At 52.2% G+C, this 19500-nt stretch overlaps 2 protein-coding genes across 9 annotated transcripts in view; one reads left to right on the top strand and one right to left on the bottom strand.

Annotated features, from left to right (window-relative positions):
* Window positions 1–2058, top strand: part of CKAP5 (cytoskeleton associated protein 5) — a 105112-nt gene extending 103054 nt beyond the window's left edge. For 5 of the 7 annotated variants that reach the window (XM_086341394.1, XM_086341396.1, XM_086341399.1 and 2 more), the window contains exons 43-44: window positions 1043–1194; window positions 1341–2058. In XM_086341394.1, the coding sequence (XP_086197520.1) occupies window positions 1043–1194; window positions 1341–1586 (398 nt within the window). In that variant the 3' untranslated portion in view covers window positions 1587–2058. The remainder of the gene's footprint in view (window positions 1–1042; window positions 1195–1340) is intronic. The other 2 variants (XM_086341395.1, XM_086341401.1) reach the window with 1 other exon arrangement.
* Window positions 2059–5084: 3026 nt separating this feature from the next.
* Window positions 5085–19472, bottom strand: F2 (coagulation factor II, thrombin). Of its 2 annotated transcripts, none has more exons than XM_086341424.1 (14): window positions 19370–19472; window positions 18862–19025; window positions 18225–18249; window positions 17945–17995; window positions 16461–16566; window positions 16227–16363; window positions 14698–15012; window positions 14268–14402; window positions 14066–14192; window positions 12899–13084; window positions 12242–12415; window positions 11818–11999; window positions 5483–5553; window positions 5085–5348 (listed from the first exon to the last, which is right to left on the bottom strand). In XM_086341424.1, exons 1-14 carry the CDS (start codon window positions 19446–19448, stop codon window positions 5205–5207), a joined length of 1896 nt encoding a protein of 631 aa, XP_086197550.1. In that variant the 5' UTR covers window positions 19449–19472; the 3' UTR covers window positions 5085–5204. The 2 variants fall into 2 exon arrangements, with proteins under 2 accessions (XP_086197550.1, XP_086197551.1); XM_086341425.1 differs by having other exon boundaries at window positions 12917–13084.
* Window positions 19473–19500: the final 28 nt, after the last annotated feature.

The raw sequence follows: 19500 nt of genomic DNA, 5'->3' as shown, positions 1-19500 counted from the left end.
GCACGCGGGCGTCCCTGGTTGAGGTCATCGGGACGGGGCCTCCGTCTCATGTCCAGAGTCCTTTCTGGGAAAGCTCGATGTTTGCAGCGCAGGCATGTGACCCCACCAGTAACTGAATGCCTGAAAGTGCTCAGGCTTCCCGCATCACTGCGTTGTTCTTCACTCTTTGCCCTCAGAGTATTCTCATCTGTACCTGAAAGGATCCCTGTTTCTCAGGAGTAGCCTGCTTTACTTTGTTCTGTTTGCCATAGAGGCTTTTCTTCCCAGTTCTCTTGGCTTATGTGATGCCTTTTCATTGATATCAAATTGGATATTTTAAATGCTTGCATTTTGTGGTTCTGCTCAGAAATTTAGAACTGTGATAGATTTTGTTTTGGTTTGATTTGGCTCTGGTTGTCCCCACTCCTCCCAGAATATTGGTCTCAGTGCTCCAGCTCCTCCTCCTCCTCTTTGAACACCTCAGTTTCCTCCTCTTCCTCCTGAGCTCCTTGCTGTCCTCCCTGGTTGGAATAAGAGCGTTCCCCTGTGTATCACCTGGTCGAAATCAGTCTGATTCTTGAGAGTATTTAAAGTCCTTCAGGTTCTTTACTTGGGCACTTAGCATTTACTCAGGAGTAGCTCAGGCTCTTTGGATTGCCCAGTTCAGCAGGGGTGACAAGGATAAACCTCTGCGCAGCTCAGGAGGCAGAAGGATGGCCAGCTCAACACTCAGCACCCTTCTGGGGTTCCCCTGGTGGCCCAGGGGTTAAGGCTCCTCACTTCCATTGCAGGGAGTGTGGGTTCAACCCCTGTTCAGGGAACTAGATCCCACATGCCACAGGATGAGGCCAAAAAAAAAATTCAATGCTTTTCTCTTAACAGTTTTGGAAGTTCTCATTAAGTATATCTTATGTATTTCAGAATACCTTTTATCACCAACTCCAGGTAGTCATCAGGTAGAGTGGTGCTATTCAAGCCCCAAAGTGTTCCCTTCGGTGGAAGATTTAAAAAGGGCAGTGGGGCAGGGGGTATATATCTGAATACTCCCACTTTTCCCCCTTAGGCATCTCCCCTCAGATGGAGGTCACGTGCGTGCCCACCGCCACAAGCACAGTGTCCTCCTTAGGCAACACAAACGGAGAAGAGGTGGGGCCGTCCGTCTACCTGGAGAGGCTGAAAATCCTCCGGCAGCGATGCGGTCTGGACAATACAAAGGTACTGCTCGTCCCCTGTGGGGCGGGGAGGGTGGTGACCAGCAGAGCAGGCCAGGCTGGCCAGAGAGGCCGCGACCCAGCCTCGGAGTGTATTGCTCCAGAGCCGCCTCCCGACCCGCTTGACAGCACGTCTCCCTCTCTCGACAGCAGGATGACCGACCTCCGTTGACCTCTTTGCTCTCCAAACCAGCAGTTCCCACTGTGGCCTCCTCCACAGACATGCTGCACAGCAAACTCTCTCAGCTCCGCGAGTCGCGGGAGCAGCACCAGCACTCAGACCTGGACTCCAACCAGACCCGCTCTTCAGGAGCCACGACCACCTCCTCCTCCTCCACAGCTAACATTGACGACTTGAAAAAGAGACTGGAGAGAATAAAGAGCAGTCGCAAATGAACCGCCCCGCTCCCCTGGCGCCCTGCAGCTTTAGTTGACTAAACTAGGAGTCCTCATAGTTCCGGCGGCCTCGGCAGGCCTAGTGTGCGCAGGCCGGTTGTGTGTATCATGCTGTGGACCTGGGGGAGGAGCCGTTGGGCACAATCTTTGGCACATCGTCCGCTTCTCTCCGCCAGCATCCTGCCTCTCTAGAAGGCTGTCCGTGTCTTAGTTTAGTGTACAGACCTGTAAACAGCGGGCCTCCTCTCAGCTCAGACTAGTTTCCATATCCTTTTTCTTTTTAATTGCTCATTTGTAAAGTTGTCCTAATCTTTCCTAGCTTTTAACTATTAGAAACTCTTGACTAGTTTTCCTTTGAGTTTGTGAGCTCTTCTCCTTGTAGCCCTGAAGGGTCACTGTATTCTGTATGAATGCATGGCATGAAACAACTAATTTAAGAGTCTTTTATAAATAAAGTTTGCATTAACTATAACTGTGTTCCAAGATGCTCCGTGTCAGGGAGTGTTGGGCAGCTGTCCATTGCCTGTTCTTGAGACCTGCTGGGTGCTCAGCCAGTTGGAGAAAGGATCATCACCGCTCCTTACAGAGCTCTGCGTTTTCTTGGCCCACAGGCTTGATGCTTTCTTTCACTCCTTTGGAATAAGAGGAACTCAACTCTCCTGCTTTCCACATGCAGCTCCTAGGGGGGCAAAGAAATCTTTCCTCCTTGCTTTGAGATTTTCGGTCACGACGCCCATCCCATCATCACCATGGTTCCAGGGAGCTCTTAGGTCTCCTGCCACCTTGCTGCCCGGGCGCGTGTGACCTTGTGCCCACGGACCAGCTGGGCCCCAGCGGTTGTCACAGCACAACTAGACTGGGGGTCACCCTACTAACGGAATACGGAGAGCACAGGGGCTTCCTGCCCGGTCAGCGGAGTCTCTGAATCTAGACTAACAGTTGCTTCACACTCGGTCTCAGTAAAGCCTAGAAATAGAGCCTCCCTGGTGGTCCACTGGCTAAGACTCCGCAGTTCCAAGGTGTCCAGGTTCTATCCCTGGTCAGGGAACTAGATCCCACATGCCTCAACTGAAAATACAACTAGCCACAACTAAGATCTGATAAGGTCAAATAAATCATGTTTAAAAAATAAAAAAGAAATAAACTGAGAATTCACCTCTGCAGTACGTTCCACAAAGCCCCCTTCCACAGTCAGAAAACATTTAAGTCAAAAGAACTTTTCTACACACCTCTTAAGTGGTGTTCAAGAAATGAAAGGGTGATGGGAAATGAATCCTCTACTGATTCTAGTCATGATTTTCAGATGGTCCACCTGCTGCCTGAAATAAAATTAAATTTGCCTCTCCCTTCTAATGGGAACATAGAAGTAAGCCTTTCACTGAAAGGAAGACAGAAGGAATGTATTTAGAAGAATGGCTGTGCTTGGATCTTGAATTAGCAAAGTGGCCATCAGTCTTGTGAGAAGGTACGCCCTTGTTGAAAAAGCAGATTTGGGGTATTACAACTAACAATGCCTTCCCCCTGCTCTGGGCTGCCAAGATCCTACATGCTCACTGAGTTTTCCAGTTTTTACCCTACTTTCTGGTCAACGAGAACCTAAGAATGAGGAACTCAGTCCTAATTCTTCCTTGATGTATTTTTTAAAAATGAGAATGGGAAAAAAGGAGAGGAAGGGGAGAGGTGGATAAAGACACCTACCTTAGGTCCCCTCCAGCCTTAAACCGTGAAATCTAAAGATCTTAGCTCCTAGGCCCAGAAGGTGACCGCCCATGCTCCACCCACCTCTGAGCCCGGGGTTGAGAATCCCGCGTCCTAGAGGTGGTCACCGAGAGATCAGCGTCTCACACCGGAGGCAACTCCCTGGCACACACATCGTAGGCTGCAGTGCCCGCTTCCCTGAGTCAAACATACACCCAACAGGAAGAGCAATACGCCGAGGTCAGCTAGAAACTAGAGCTACGTAGAAGGGCAACGATGTGTCAGAGCTACGAGCCGTCCCGTACACTGCCCTCCGAGCACGGCACACAGGCACGTGCTGTGAAGACACCTTCAAGGTTCCACGGCTCCTAAGACTGTCCAAACCCTGTAAGAATCCACTTCCACAACGTGTTCCCATTTTTTAGGAAAACAAATTACTCCAGTCTGATAACCACGGTGGGAGTGGAAATTCCAGGCAGCAACAACCCCAGCACCTGGCTTTTTCAGGGCCCAGAGAAGGAAGTGGCTGAGGAACTTTCACCACACCAGGCAGCAGGGAGAACAAGAGCAGTGGTGACTCGTGGAGAGCTGACCAGGTGCCAGACGCTCTGCTAAGTACACAATGCCAATGGTCTCCTTTAATCCTCAAAACCTTATTAATGTCATCATATAGATCTTATACATAGGGGAACCGAGGCTCCGGGAAGTCAAGCGACTTAACCGTGGTTATCCCCCCGCCCTTTTTTTTCCCCTCTGCGCTTAGTGGCGGCTTGCAGAATCCTAGTTTCCTGACCATGGATCAAACCTGGGCCCCAGCATTAGAAGCACAGAGTCCTAACCACAGGACCACCAGGGAATTCCCATGATTATCCTTTTTAAGGCTGACGCCAAAATATGGACTTCCCAGGTGGCTCAGATGGTAAAAAAATCTGCCTGCAATGCAGGGCACCTGGGTTTGATCCCTAGGTTGAGAAGATCCCCCGGAGAAGGGAATGGCTACCCACTACAGTATTCTTGCCTAGAGAATTCCATGGACAGAGGAGCCTGGTGGGCTACAGTCCATGGCGTCACAGAGTCCCACGCGACTGAGCGACTAACACTTTCAGGCAGTCTGATGCTAGGGCCCCTACTCCAATCTGCTATCCCACAACCCTTGAGAGTGAAGATGCTTAAAATACCGAGCCTTTGGGGGGCGTAGATCTGATAATTTAATAATCTGTGCTCAGTCACATCCAACTCTGCAGCCCCATGGAGTAGCCAGTTGCATTTCCCAGGCAAGAATATTGGAGAGGGGTGTCACTTCCTACTCCAGGGGATCTTCCCCACCCAGGGAGTGAACTGCCGTCCCCACCTCTTGCCTCTCCTGCGTTGATTGGCAGGGGGACTCTATCTGTAGCGCCACCTGGGACGTCCCTTAAAGACGTTAGATGGATGTAACTACTCCCCCCTCACAAGCCTGCCCTCCTCTTCTCTGGAGGCTTGTCGCAGGACAAGCTCTTCACAGTGCAGCACAGGCCTCAGTATCGCCTATATTTCAAGTCAGACGTAGGCCCTGCGTAGCCGTGTGGCCTTGAACAAGGTACTTCTCCAAGTCTCGGTTTACTACCTCGCGTGAGGATCGCATGAAATAATCCATGGACGCCCCAAGCCTGGAACATCTGAAATGCTAAGTTCAGGCTGCCATGTCCCCTCTCACCTGGCCCTGTTCTAGGGGTGGCAGGTCCCTCACGTGCCGCTTGTCCAGGGGTGGGGCTGGCGCTTCCTGAGCTGCCCCATGAACAGCACTGGGAGTCCCGAGGCTCGTTGATAGAGTCACTTTTATTGAGAAAGATAGTTTTAGGAACAAACCACAAAAATAATTCATTCACTGGATTGGCCTCTGTGATTTTGCAGTGAGGAGCCTGGAATGTGGGTGGCTCCCTAACTTCCTAACCGATCAATGACCTTCTGTATCCACTTCTTCAGGCGGAAGACGTGTGTGTAGAAGCCATATTTTCCATCCCTGTCACAGCCTTCACCCCATGAGACGATGCCCATTTGATACCAGCGGTTGTTATAGGGGCTCTGAGGAAGAAATATGGGGTTTCCAATAGAGTCAAGTCCAAGGTAGGGTCAATTGATTGTTCCTGAATCCTCGGGTCCCTCCCGTCCACCCAGAAGGATCTCCCCACCAGTTCCGGGCCTTCGGAGACGCTTACCTTCATGACGAAGGGTCCCCCGCTGTCGCCCTCACAAGCGTCCCCTCGTTTGCCTTCACCAGGCTTGTAACCTTGAGAGAGAACCGCAGTGCTCAGGGAGTGACCAGCTCACGCTCCAGCCAGAGTGCCCCCCGACTGCTAGCCCTCCCTGACTGCGCATTGCCTCCCCGCACACATCCAACCCAGGCAGGTTTTGTCAGCTCTGTCTGCAACATGCAGCCCCAGTCCAGCCACTCTCGCCACTTCCGCACCCGGGCCCATCACACACCACTTTCTCCCTGAACCGCTGCTTTCTCTGCCTCTCCTTTCGCTGCCTCCAATCCAGTCTCCACCCAACAGGCAGAGTGACTTACAAAACCCACCAGACTGACAGGCAGCTGAGAAGAATGGCAGCTGCCTTTATCCAAACATCCCCAACACCCTCCACAAACAACACAGAGGAACTTAAAGAACAATAGACGCTACACCATTGACATACGTGTAACCCAGAGAACACCCAGACTTCAAGCCGCTTTTATGTATCTAAAGGCTAACGTGTTAGTCGCTCCGCTGTGTCCAGCTCTCTGCAAACGCACGGACTGACGCCCACCAGGCTCCTCTGTCCGTGGAATTCTCCAGGCAAGAATACAGGAGTGGGCTGCCATTCCCTTCTCCAGGGGACCTCCCCAACCCAGGGATCGAACCCACGTCTCCCGCTTTGCAGGCAGGTTTGCAGGTTCTTTACCATCTGAGCCACCAGAGAAGCCCATTAGTTAGATACATCAATTAATGTACATTTACTAATGTATCTAACTATACATTTAATATCAAAACTTATGTGGAGATGAGGAGGGAAAAATACTAGATCAAAGAAATAGACGCATATGAGTTAGGAATCTTGTAAATAACCCCAGATCTGCAAAATGAATAGATGAAAACCAAGTAGATCTATACAAAGACACAACAAGACAACAATGAATATGAACAAAAATAGCTCAGCTAACAAAAATTCCGCAAACACAAACATGAAACAGAAGAAAACTGTGACTGAATTAAGTGTCACGTGGGGAATTCCCTGATTGCCTAGAGGCTAGGATTCCAGGCCTTCATTGCCGTGACCCCGGTTCAATCCCCGGTCAGGGAACTGAGGTCCTGCAAGCTGCACGATACGGCCAAAAACGAGACAAGATATCCTCAAGCAAAATTTTGGTATGTGAAAAAGAATGAATCAGAAATTCAAAAATTAAATGGATAAAACAACAGTAAGTAGTTAAAAGCAGAATGTGGTTGAAATGGAACTCAGACTAAGGAAAGAAAGGAAGCAACGGGACAGAATTAATATGTACAATATAGTCCAAGAAAACTTCATAGAAATAAAAGATCAGATGTGCATATTGAAAGGACCCACTGGGAGCCTGGCAAAGCTGATCTAAAACACTCAACTCTAAGACCTAGTCTAAAAAATTGAGACTTCAAAGATGAAGAAAATACCTTCAAGGCCTCCAAGCAAAAAAACCAACTCCCTTGCAAGAGCAAAAGAATTACACTTGGCATCAGACTTTGAAAACAACATCCAAAGTAAGTAAAAATAAATTCAAGGGAGGAAAACTTAAACCATGGATTTCAAATCCAATGCTGCTGAACTTGAGGTATCAAAGCTACAGAAAACCAGTTAGTTACATACAAGAACTCAGGAAATTCTTTACCCATAACCCTCTTGAAAAATCTACTAGTGAAAAGCTTCATCCAACCAGGAGATGGATGCTTCAACAAAAGGGCTGATTAACTGCCAACAAGTAGAAAAAATACAATGAAAAGTATGAGAGGAGAAAAGAAAGAAGAAAGCACACTCCCTCTTATTGACTCCCTCCTATTGACTACACAACAATTCAGCGTCAGTTTCAGTTCAGTCGCTCAGGCGTGTCCAGCTCTTTGCAACCCCAGGGACCGCAGCACACCAGGCTTCCCTGTCCACCACCAACTCCCAGAGCTTGCTCAAACTCAAGTCCACTGAGTCGAAGATGTCATCCAACCATCTCATCCTCTGTCGTCACCTTCTCCTCCCACCTTCAATCCTTCCCAGCATCAGGGTCTTTTCCAGTGAGTCAGTTCTTCACATCAGGTGGCCAAAGTATTGGAGTTTCAGCTTCGGCATCAATCCTTCCAACGAACACTCAGGACTGATTTCCTTTAGGATGGACTGGTTGGATCTCCTTGCAGTCCCAGGGACTCACAAGAGTCTTCTCCAACACCACAGTTCAAAAGCATCAATTCTTCAGTGCTCAGCTTTCTTTATAGTCCAACTCTCACATCCATACATGACTACTGGAAAAGCCATAGCTTTGACTAGACAGACCTTTGTTGACAAAGTAATGTCTCTGCTTTTGACTATGCTGTCTAGGTTGGTCATAACTTTGCTTCCAAGGAGTAAGCGTCTTTTAATTTCATGGCTGCAGTCACCATCGGCAGTGATTTTTGGAGCCCAGAAAAAGTCAGCCACTGTCTCCACTGTTCCCATCCACACAACAATTAAAAGACTAGAAGAAACTAAGGGCGTTTCAAAAAGGGGAAAAGACCAAAGATAATGACCAGAGCAAAAGTGCAACCCTTCCTAGTTATATGGAATGGTTTGAAACAGCTCACAACATCAACAACACATTTGGATCAGGAACTGCCGATGGGCGTACAGTGCAGTGGTGGTTCAAGAAGTTTTGCAGAGGAGACGAGAGTCTTGAAGATGAGGAGCATAGTGGCCAGCCATTGGAAGCTGACAAAACAATTGAGAGGATCATCAGAGCTGATCCTCTTACAGCTACACGAGAAGAGGCTGACAAACTCAGCATCAGCCATTCAACAGTCGTTGGGCATTTGAAGCAAATTGGAGAGGTGGAAAAGCTCAGTAAGTAGGTGTCTCATGAGCTGACCACAAATCAAAAACATCGTCTTCTCTTACTCCACACAAAAACAGCTAATCATTTCTCGACTGGATTGTGATGTGCTCAATGAGTGGATTTTATGTGACAACCAGCGATGACCAGCTCAGTTGCTGAACCAAGAAGAGGCTCCAAAGCACTTCCCAAAGCCAACTTGCACCAAAAAAGGTCACGGTCACTGTGTGCTGGTCTGCTGCCCGTCTGATCCACTACAGCTTTCTGAATCCCAGAGAAACTGTTACATCCGAGACGTATGCTCAGCAAATTGACGAGATGCACCAAAACTGCACACCTGCGCTGGCATCGCTCAGCAGAAAGGGCCCGATTCTTGGTGACAACACTCAACCGCACACTGTACAACCCAGCTTCAAAAGCTGAGCGAACTGGGCTCAAGTTTTGCCTCATCCATCACATTCATCTGACCTCTCGCCAACCAACGACCATGCCTTCAAGCATCTCAACGACTCTTTGCAGGGAATAATGCTGCCACAACCAGGAGGAGGCAGAAAACGCTTTCTGAGAGTTCACTGAATCCCGAAGCACGGATTCTTATGCTACAGGAATAAGCAAACTTATTTCTCACTGACAAAAACATGTTGATAGTAATGGTTCCAATTTTGATTAATAAAGATGTGTTTGAGCCTAGCTATAATGATTTAATGGAGAAGGAAATGGCAACCCACTCCAGTGTTATTGCCTGGAGAATCCCAGGGACGGAGGAGCCTGGTGGGCTGCCGTCTATGGGGTCGCACAGAGTCGGACGCAACTGAAGTGACTTAGCATAATGATTTAAAATTCGTGATCCAAAACCACACACACACAAAAAAAAGGCAACTACATTTGCACCAACCTATTAATACTTCCTACACTGATCCTACAAAGTCATCCATGAGGGGTAGAACAACTTCTAAACTCCTGTTCATGTCGACATTTTGACTTCTTTCCATGAATCACAAATGTTCTTAATGGCATCTAGAATGGTGAGTCCTTTCCATAAGCTTTTCAATTTACTTTGCCCAGATCCATCAGAGGAATGACCATCTCTGGCAGCTATAGCCTTATGAAATGCATTTCTTAAAATCCTAAGACTTGAAAGCCAAAACCACTTCTTGACCCATGGGCTGCAGACTGGATATTATGTTAGCAGGCATGGAAACATTAATCTTGTGGGGTGTCTTCATCAGAGCTCTTGGGTAACCAGGTGCATTGTCAAGGAGAAGGAATATTTTGAAAGGAATCTTTTTCTGAGCATCAGTCTCAACAATGGACTTAAAACACTCAGTAATCTATATTGTAAGCAGATGCGCTGTCATCAGGCTTTGCTGTCCCATTTAGGGAACACAGGAAGAGAAGATGTAACATCATTCTGAAGGGCTGGTGGCTCAAGTGGTAAGAATCTGCCTCCAATGCAGAAGACCTGGGTTTGATCCCTGAGACAGGAAGATTCTCTGAAGAAAGAAATGGCAACCCATTCTAGTACTCCTGCCTAGAAAAATCCATGGACAGAGGAGCCTGGCTGGCTACAGTCCGTGGGGTCACAAAGAGTTGGACATGACTGAGCGACTAACTCTTTAAGGGCCCTAGGATTTTCTTAAGGGTAAAGGAACATTGGCTTCAACTTTAAGTCACCAGCTGTATCAGCCCCTAACAAGAGAGCCAGTCTATCCTTTAAAGCTTTGAAGCCAGGCACTGACTTCTCCTCTTAACTATGAGAGTCCTAGAGGGCATCTTCTTCCAGGATGAGGCGCTTTCGTCTGCACTGGAAATCATCGGTTTAGTACAGTCATTGTCATGAATTATCTTAGCTGAATCCTCTGAATAACTTGCTGCTTCACCTTGCACTTGGATGTTATGAAGATAGCTTCTTTCCCTAAACCTCATGAATCAATCTCTGCTAGCTTCTAAGTTTTGGCTTAAGGGAATGTTGTGGCTAATTCTATCCAGACCATTAACACTTTCTTCATGTCACTAATCAGGCTGTTTTGCTTTCTTATCATTTATATGTTCACTATAGTAGCACTTTTTTTTTGGTGGGGGGGTGGGTCACACTGCATAGCATGCAGCATCTCAGTCCCCTGACCAGGGATTGAGCCTGTGCCCCTGCAGTGGAAGCGTGGAATCTTAACCACTGAACCGCCAGGGAAGTCTCTAGAAGAGCACCTTTACTTTCCCTTTAGAAGTTTTCCTTTGCACTTACAGCTTGGCTAACTGTTTGACACAAGAGGCCTAGGTTTACATGCCTTGCTCCTTAAGCTTAATCATTTCTAGCTTTTGATTTAAGATGAGACAGATGCAGCTCTTCCTTTCACTTGAACCCTTAGAGGCTATGGTAGCCTTATTAACTGGCCTAATTGCTATAGTGTTGTGTCTCAGAGAATAGAGGCCAGAGGAAAGAGGGGCAGTCAGAACAGAGTTTGCTATCTATATGGGTGTAGCTCCTGATGCCCCAAAACAATTACAATAGTAACATCTGATCACAGATCACCATAACAAATATAATAATGATGAAATAATTACACATTGTAAGAATTACTAAAATGTCCAGAGGGATGGTATGGGGAGGGAGGAGGGAGGAGGGTTCAGGATGGGGAACACATGTATACCTGTGGCGGATTCATTTTGATTTATGGCAAAACCAATACAATATTGTAAAGTTAAAAAATAAAATAAAATTTTTTAAAAAAATTACTAAAACGTGACACAGAAACATGAAGTGAGCAAATGTTGGTAAAATGGCTCCCGTAGACTTGACTCAAACCTTCAATTTGTACAACAAACAAAAAAAACCCACAATATCTGGGAAGGGCAATAATGCAAAGCAAAAACCTAAGCACCCATCTACAAATGAACAGATGAAGAAGATATAGCATATACATACACACACACACACACAATATTACTCAGCCTTTAAAAAAGAATGAAATTCTGCCATTTGCCATAACATGGCTGGACCTAGAGGGCAGCGTGCTTAGTGAAATAAGAAAGACTGACAGGGACAAATACCGTGTTATCACTTATCTGTGGAATCCAAAAAATAAAACAGATGAATATAATGAAACAGAAACAGACCCACTGACAGAGAACAAACTAGGAATTGCCAGCAGGGAGAGGGAGGTGCGGAGGGGCAAGACGGGGCTGGGGGTTAAGAGAGAGAAACTACCACATCCCATCTAAATAACCAAGATACACTGGCCAGCGCAGGGAAATACAGCCATCATTTTGTAATAGCTTTAAATGGAGTATAAGCTATCGACACACTGAATCACTGTGTTGTACACCTGACACTAATATTGTGTATCAACTATGTTCAAATAAAATGTGTAATACACAAGCAAATAAAGCGAAGCCAGGCCTTGAACACAGGCCTGCGCTGTTAACAGGTCTCATCCTCCCACCGCAGCCCCGCCCGCCCAGGGCACTTGCCGGCACAGAACATGTTGTCGGTGATGCGGATCCGGGTGGAGGCCTTGCACACCGGCCGCTCCACGAGAGGCAGGTTGACCACCTGGAGGACGCTGGGCTGCACCTCGGCCACGCTGGTGGTCCACGTCTCCCTCCGGTTGCCCCAGCCCGTCACCCGCCCTTTGAACCCAGCGTGGAGCAGCCTTTGGGGAAGGGAGAAGGACCCAGTGAGAACACACCCGCCCAGGAGCCTCCTGGCCCCAACACCACCCCGTAGAGACCCGAGCCTAAGACCCCCGTGGCAGGAAGGCCCGAGGCCTGGAAATGGGAAGGAGCTTCGGCAAGGCGACAGGATGTCAGAGTTGGGCCCAGAACCCAGCCCAGGCCCCCTCAGCCTCAAGCCGCCCCCTCCACCACCCCCCCGCTGCCCTCCTGGCTGCCCAACTTGGCTGCTGTCTGCTTGTCGGGCAGGCACACAGGGTGGATGTAGTCGGATAACTCGATGGGCCTCTTGAGCTTCAGCAGGGCGATGTCCCGGTCCAGATTCTCCTTCCAGTTGTACCTGGGGTGGATGTAGATCTTGTCCAGCATGGAGATCTTTTCAACCTTCCGCTCATACCTGTGCAGACCCCAGCAGAGAAAAAAGAGAAGCTGCAGGCCACCCAGGGAGGTCGGCAGATTCCTCAAGGAGGCAAACTGCCTGCCCTCAGGGGCTGGAAGTCGGGGTAAACAGCGGACCAGCTCCCGCCTTGGCAGGCCCCAGGCAGCTTCTTCTCAGCCTGAAGCTGCCCCGGGGCTTCAGGATCAAGCAGCCCAGGCAGTAGCGGGAGGGACACAGGCTGCAGGCCCTGACCCAAACGACCTCTACTCAGGGCTCACGCCTGGGCCGCGGCGTCCTGATGCCTGGGGGGCGCCAAGGGCAGGCCAGGACTCTGCTCTCTGCCAAGCCTTTTAGTTTCCCTGTCCCCAGGTCCAAGCTTTAGTCAGGACATGGCCAAATCGACTTTACAGTAGGGACTGCTGGGTTTTCTACCGTGAGAGACGTACACAGACATACCCCGGTGTCTCAGAGCCACGGGGCCCGCACAGTCCCGCCGCACACCTGGGGGCCCCTCCGCACCTGGTGCGGGAGTGCTTGCCGATGCGCACCAGCAGGTCATCCACGGTGAAGTTCTTGTCCCAAGGCGGGTACAGGAGACAGTGGGCAGCCGTGAGGACCCAGCGGTCACTGATGAGGCTGGCCCCACAGAGCAGCTCCTGGGGACTCTTACGAAAGAGCATCACCTGCCTGAGGCGGGAAGCCGGAAGCATTAGGTGGTGGCAGGGTTGGGCGGGGGGCTGCCCCATTCACCAGCCCTACAAGCAGAAAGGTCCATCTTAGTCAAAGCTATGGTTTTTCCAGTGGTCATGTATGGATGTGAGAATTGGACCATAAAGAAGGCAGAGCGCCGAAGAATTGATGCTTTTGAACTGTGGTGTTGGAGAAGACTCTTGAGAGTCCCCTGGACAGCAAGGAGATCCAACCTGTCAATCTAAAGGAAATAAATTCTGAATATTCATTAGAAGGACTGATGCCGACCCTGCAGTCCTTTGGCCACCTGATGCGAAGAGCTGACTCACTGGAAAAGACCCTGATGCTGGGAAAGATTGAGGGTGGGAGGAGAAGGGGACGACAGAGGATGAGATGGTTGGATGGTGTCACCGACTCAATGGACATGAGTTTGGGCAAACTCTGGGAGATAGTGAAGGACAGGGAAGCCTGGCGTGCTGCAGTCCATGGGATTGCAGAGAGTTGGACACGACTTAGTGACTGAACAACAAAAACAAGCGGAAAGTCCCAAGTTTAAGAACTAATTAGAGCTAACTGCTGGGCCCAGACCCCAGCTTGACCTGGCCACCCTTGGGGACAGGGCATCCATGTGACACGAAGAGGCAGCCACCTGGATTTTGCTTCCCCCGCATTGAGCTTTTTCCAGGCCACAGTTGGCACAGCCTAGCAGAGAATCAAAGAACTGGAATCGAGTCCTGCTATGTAACCCATTCACTAACAGCATCATTTAGACGAGTCCCTTAAGCGCTCTGAGCCTCAGCTTCACCATCTGATTTGGAGAAGTAACAAACCCAAATCTAAGTAGGTGACAGTGAGGATTCGATGCGATGCTGGTGTGGCTAGGTTACCAGTGGAGCCTAAGTCTGTGAGCGCGGAGAAGGCTCCAGGGCGCGTGGTGGGGGGCGGGGAGAGGGCACGGGGGAGGCGAGGAGCACGCACCAGGGCGAGAGGCCAACCTCCGCGTCCTGACCCTCCACGATGCGCCCCTCGATGTAGGACTCGAAAAGCTCCTTCTCCGTTTGGTCCTGCAGCTGCTTCTTCTCGAACAGGGGTCGCAGGCCACAGTCTAAGGGGCAAGCGGGACCGTGAGAGGTGGAGCGCCGCCGCGCCCCGCCCGCACGCCGTGACCCCCACACCTTACCGGCCTCCCCGGCGCCAAAGGTCTTCTCGTTGAAGAAGGGCTGGAAATGGTCCTCAGACGTGCGTCCCTCGATGGCCGCGTCCGGGTCCGGGTCCTCACCCAGCCTGTCTCCCAGGTCTCCATCCACCGGCTCCCCTGCAGGGACCCAGACACGGGCTGCGGCTGGGCCGGGCCATGCCACACCCGCTGCCTGGACTGCCCCCAGCCCGCACCCCGGGGAGGCCGTGTGGCGGCGGTTAAGAGCCCACCTTACTAGCGAACCGCAGCTCGCGGGCCTCACTGGCCTCAGCTGTGGGCAGGGGCTAGGCTCGCCCCTACCTGGCTCAGGAAGGCCCTGTGCCCACGTGGGAAGCCCGAGGCCAGGGAAGGCTCCTCTCCCGCTCTGACCGCCAGGCCCCGTCCTCTCTCGGCCCCGGCCCTGCCCTCTCACCGCAGTAGTTCAGGTCACAATACTCAAAGTCGCCAGGCTGGTCGGCCACGTAGCACCAGGCGCCCTCCTCGTCCCCGTCTGGGTTGCGGCAGAAGTTCTCCGCCAGGGGCACGGCCGGGTTGAAGTCCTGGTCCTTGCTCAGGGCCTTGGCCTGCTCGCTGCTCCAGGCAAGGCAGCGGGACCCGCGTGTGGTCACCGCCAGCCGCCCCCGGTACTCCCGGCCGCGGTCCGGGACGCATGTTTCCAGTAGAGGCGACTGACTGGTGGTGGAGCCTCCCGACCGGGGGATCACCTCCACTGTGACTCGGTCCTGGCCTGGTGGGTGAGGAGAGAGAGGGGGCAGAGAGCGTTGGACCACAGTGGAGCCAGACAGGATGGGAAGCTCTGCCCCCTGACCTTTGACCTGTACGATGTCAAGTCACTTAACCTCTCTGAGCCGCATTCGGCTTGCCTGTGAAAGGGATCTCTAATGAGGTTTTTTTTTGCAGGGTTGTTGAGATTTAAACAAAAGATATGGCGCAAGTGTCTGGGGCGTGACTAGCCAGGGATGGTACCCAGGTTTCACCTCCTGCGCTATCTGTACTCTACTGCTAGTGCCCGCCCAGAGTCTAAGGGATTCTGTGTTTTCACAAAGACCCAGTACGAAAGACAGCTGGATCGACTGAGGATGACAAAAGAGAGCAACCCATGTTTGCTAGATTGAGTTACTGGCACTAATTCTTTATCCCTGCCTGAATCCACACCCTCTGTCCTGTTATTTTATAAACAAAGCGTAGCCTCCACCTCTCAACCTTGGCCTTGATCACTTGACTTGCTCTGGCCAAAGGCATGTGGGCAGAACTGACTGCCAGTGTCTGTGCTTCTGTTCACTGATTGGTATTTCTGCCATCCCCACGGAAGAAGCTGCAGCCTTTCTGCCTCCCTCACCGTGGAAGAGCAGACCTAGACCCACCCACCCGAGGAGCTGAGCTCAGCTGGACCCACTGTTTGAAGCGGGGCCCCCCACCGAGCCCAGCCTACATCTGGACCCCACAGACGCATGAGCGAGTGTGGCTGCAAGGAGCAGAGCCACCCCAGCCGACCCCAGCAGACACTTAAAAAATACACGCTTACTGGTGTCTGCCCCCGAGCTTTTGTGGCTTGTTGGTCATTTTGTGGGCTCTGCGGCACTATTGTGACTATAGCTAGCTGCCACGAGATGGGAATTAATAATGAGAATCATGCAGGGCTGGACTGTACGAGGCTTGCTGTTGGCACTCAAAAAAGGGCATGTGGACTGAGATGGTTAGGAAGGGCTTCCTGGAGAGAAGAAGGCCCGGAGCAGGAAGGAAAGCATATTTAGAACGAGCCACGTCCTGGATTGTAATGAAGCAAAAGCTGTGGAGGGAGAGGAGGAGGCTGGAAGTGGACTCGCTCTGGCCTCCTGACGTCACTAACCGGAAAGTGTCTAACTAACCCGGGTCAGAGGGCGCTGGCATCTCGATTCCCGTCCTGGCTGTGGCCTTGGGCCACCGACCGCCCCCGCTCACCGCACACGGGGACGCTGCACTCTTCTCTCCGCAGAGTCGGGGATGTGGTGTAGCACCAGGGCCCAGTAATGCTGCCATCCGGGTTGCGGCAAAAATTCTCCCGCAGGTCAGCCCCCGGGTGGGTGGTAGAGTTGATTCTGGAATAGAAAGCATCTCAGCAAGAAGCCCGCCCCCGCCACCCGCAGTGTCTCCTCGCCCCCGGCGTCTCAGCAGACAGGCCTGCCCGTCACTCACTCTGGCTTATGTGGGTAGCGACTTCTCCACAGCTGGCACTCGATGCCTGACCGGGTGACGCTCACGTTCCCTCGGTAGTTCATCCCCACACCTTCAGCGCAGTTTCCTGCGGAGACCCCAGTCCAGGTGTCTGCCGCTGAGGACTTGTCCACCCGCCCTTCTCTCCTCGTAAAGCTCTGTTGGTCCCTCCCCTCCAAGCTACTTCTGCTCCATGACCCTTAACTTGCCTTTACTCAGCACTTCCTTTGTACCCAGCAGGCACCCAACATTGACTGAGCGCCCCCTGTGTGACAGCCATGTGCCAGGCGCTGTGCCCGGGACCAAGAACACAGCGATGAATAAGGCGGTCGGAGCCACGATAGGTCCCTGCCCTCACGGAGCTCATATCCAGCGGCTCCCCACCACGGACTGAAAGCGTGAACAAGGTCCTTAGAATCTGGCCCTGGTCTGCCTGTCCTGTTGTCTTCGTCCTCCAGCCTAAGGGCCTTTGCGTATGCTTTTGCACACGCCTTGGCCTTGGCCTTGGCCTGCTTTCCTGTTTATTCATCAGTGCATCCCACCCATACAAGTAAAACTACTCCTGGGGAGTGGTCCTTGATTCTGCCAGCTAACGAAACTCTCCCTCTTCTGGAATTCTCTGGGCACCTGGAACAGAACTTTTCCATCAATTAATTTGATGTTTTGTATTTTTGCTTTCCTATGAAACTATGAGCTTCCTCATTCTCTTAAAATTCCCAGCACTTGACCATAGAGCTTGACAGATTGCAGAGATTTGATGAGAGGTCTACTGAATAAACCCTTAACCCACGAAAGCGTGGCCAGTGGTTAAAGCTGTGCTGCGGGGCCTACTGCCATACTAATGGTGTATTCGGGACGCGATGGAGGAGGGATGATGTGCCCGGGAGGCCTGGCAGGGTGGTGCATTTGCACTAGTTCCTGAGGGGCGGCTCGGGGTGGGGTGGTTCCCCAGTGAGGGCTCTCCGGGGGAGATAATCGTGCTAACAGGGGCCAGGATCTGACATATCTTGGCCTGTTTAGAGAAATGCTTGCTTTCAGGAAGCGGGGGCTCTGGGTTCAGGGTTGGTGAGATGGGAGAGAAGGCTAGAAGGGAAGGTTAAGGTCAGAACCCACTAAGTTCACCAGGCTAAGAAGCCTGTGCTTTATTCTGGGGACAACAGGGGCGGTGTTGGAGAATGAATGTGACGTTATCGAAGCTCTGCCTTAGGGACACGGGGAAGACTGATTGGCATGGGCAGGGGCTTGGCTGAGAATGAGGCCTTAGCATTAACTCATGACGCGTTCATTCATTTCCTCCTCCACAATGAATCATCGCACGGATGATTGCCAGGCATACAGCCAGGGGCAAAGACGCATCCTTGACCTCAGGAACAGAAAGGCCACCGCCCCCCACCCCCGGGCCTCGACTCCTACCCCACCCCTACTTTGCACACGGGGGTCTCCCCACCCCCATGTCAGTTCCTCACCTTCCAGACATTCATTGAGCTTTTCTCGAGGATTTCTCGCTGACTCACAAGCTAGAAAAGACCCAGAGACACCACTGAGATTGAGGTGGGGACAGGACAAGTAAAGGGTAGGACAGCGCTCAGAAACAGAGGGGCGGGCAGACGATGGAAGGAAGGGAGGAACGAGGCAGGGGCGCAGGGATGGGCGGCTGGGCGGACCAGAAGCCTCTCTGGGGTGGAGCACTCTGCAGCTGGGGTCCCCAGGACTCCCCTCCCAGAGCAAAGTCTTCCGCGTGTTCACCTGTGTACTTGGCCCAGAACGCATCCTGAAAAACAAGGCTGAGTATGAGGCTGTGCCAGGATCCCTTTTGCTTTTTAGAGTCAACTTTGTCTTCTCCCTATATGCCCCCCTTTCCCTTACTCTGGTTACTCCCCGGGGACATGAGGGGAGCTGCCTGTACCCCTCCACCCTCCCAGGTCAGCCAAGACCGAAAGGGATTTCTGTCGGGGGGGTAAACTGGCGGAGGGGCCCAGGCGGAGCCCCGGGGAAGGGAAGGCTGCTCAGGGCTCCTGGGACACTGAGCCCCACGCCTGACGGGAGCCCCAGCACCCCAGGGCACAGAAGTCACAGCAGACCTAAAGCTGAGCCACGCGGCCAGCGCCAGCCGCTCCAGAGATCCCAACGCAGACAGACGGCTAAAGACTGAGGAGTCCCCTTCCCTCGAAGCCCTGGAGCCTTGCCGGACCCTGGGGCCTTGACAGAGCCAAGGCGCTGGGCCCTCCCAGAGAGACCGAGCTGTTCACCCCAGCGGCCCAGTGAAGCAGGGCCCACACGACGCGATCAACAGAAAGCTGCCGGGTTCCTCCATCCCCGCCTCTGTGCTCCTGCAGCTGGGACCCCTTGGAGGGAGCCAGGACCTGCCTCACCGGGGCCTCACCGTGGCACTGAGAGACTCCAGGGCCTCGAAGGCCTCCTCGCGGCTGCATGGCTCCTCCAGGCACTCTCGCTCCAGGTTGCCCTTCCGCACCTCCTCTAGGAAGCCCTTGTTGGCACGGCGGGCCCTCTGGAGCAGCGAGGATGCTTGCTGATGGGCCAGGAACACTGCAGGGGGGAGGAGGGTGGGACGATGGCCACCGTGGGGGCAGGAGGCAAGCTCTGCTAGCTTCCGAAACGGGGGAGGGGGACTCCGGGATGGCGGCAGGCCCCGGAAGGCTGCTAATGGCAGCCCACTAGCCCTCTCCTTTCATGGGTCACCCCCAGCCCACCTTCCATATTGCCTGAGAGCAGTAGTCACTGTCTGTCCGGCCCGGAGCGGCCGTGTCCTTCCCTGAGCTGGACATGGTGAGGATCTGGGGACCAGCCCTGTTTCTCTCGGTGGAGACCCCCAGCCCACAGACCCACACCGCAGTCCGCCAGCCTATCACAGCTTCCAGCGCCCCCCTTACCATGCTGGCTGTGCACGAGGCTGAACAGGGCAGCCAGGGCCAGGCAGCCAGGCAGCCGCGGGCCTCGGACGCGCGCCATGGTGTATCCGCTCCGGCACTCTGCGGGCTGGTCCTGACCCCACCGGGTTAAT

This window comes from Bos grunniens, chromosome 15 (genome assembly GCF_055505025.1).
Source record: "Bos grunniens cultivar Pamir isolate PY7600 chromosome 15, Bosgru_T2T1.0, whole genome shotgun sequence".
NCBI classification, from domain to species: Eukaryota; Metazoa; Chordata; class Mammalia; order Artiodactyla; family Bovidae; genus Bos; species Bos grunniens.
The sequence above is the reverse complement of the archived record's forward strand: the minus strand, read 5'-3'. Positions and strand labels throughout refer to the sequence as shown.

Excerpts from the sequence above, each read along its gene's own strand:
- F2 (XM_086341424.1), bottom strand. The coding sequence starts at position 19,448 with ATGGCGCGCGTCCGAGGCCCGCGGCTGCCTGGCTGCCTGGCCCTGGCT. Across the intron at positions 19,026-19,369 it reads CCTCGTGCACAGCCAGCATG|TGTTCCTGGCCCATCAGCAA; the intron begins GTAAGGGGGGCG and ends TCCCCCCTGCAG. Across the intron at positions 5,349-5,482 it reads GGGGACCCTTCGTCATGAAG|AGCCCCTATAACAACCGCTG; the intron begins GTAAGCGTCTCC and ends TTTCTTCCTCAG.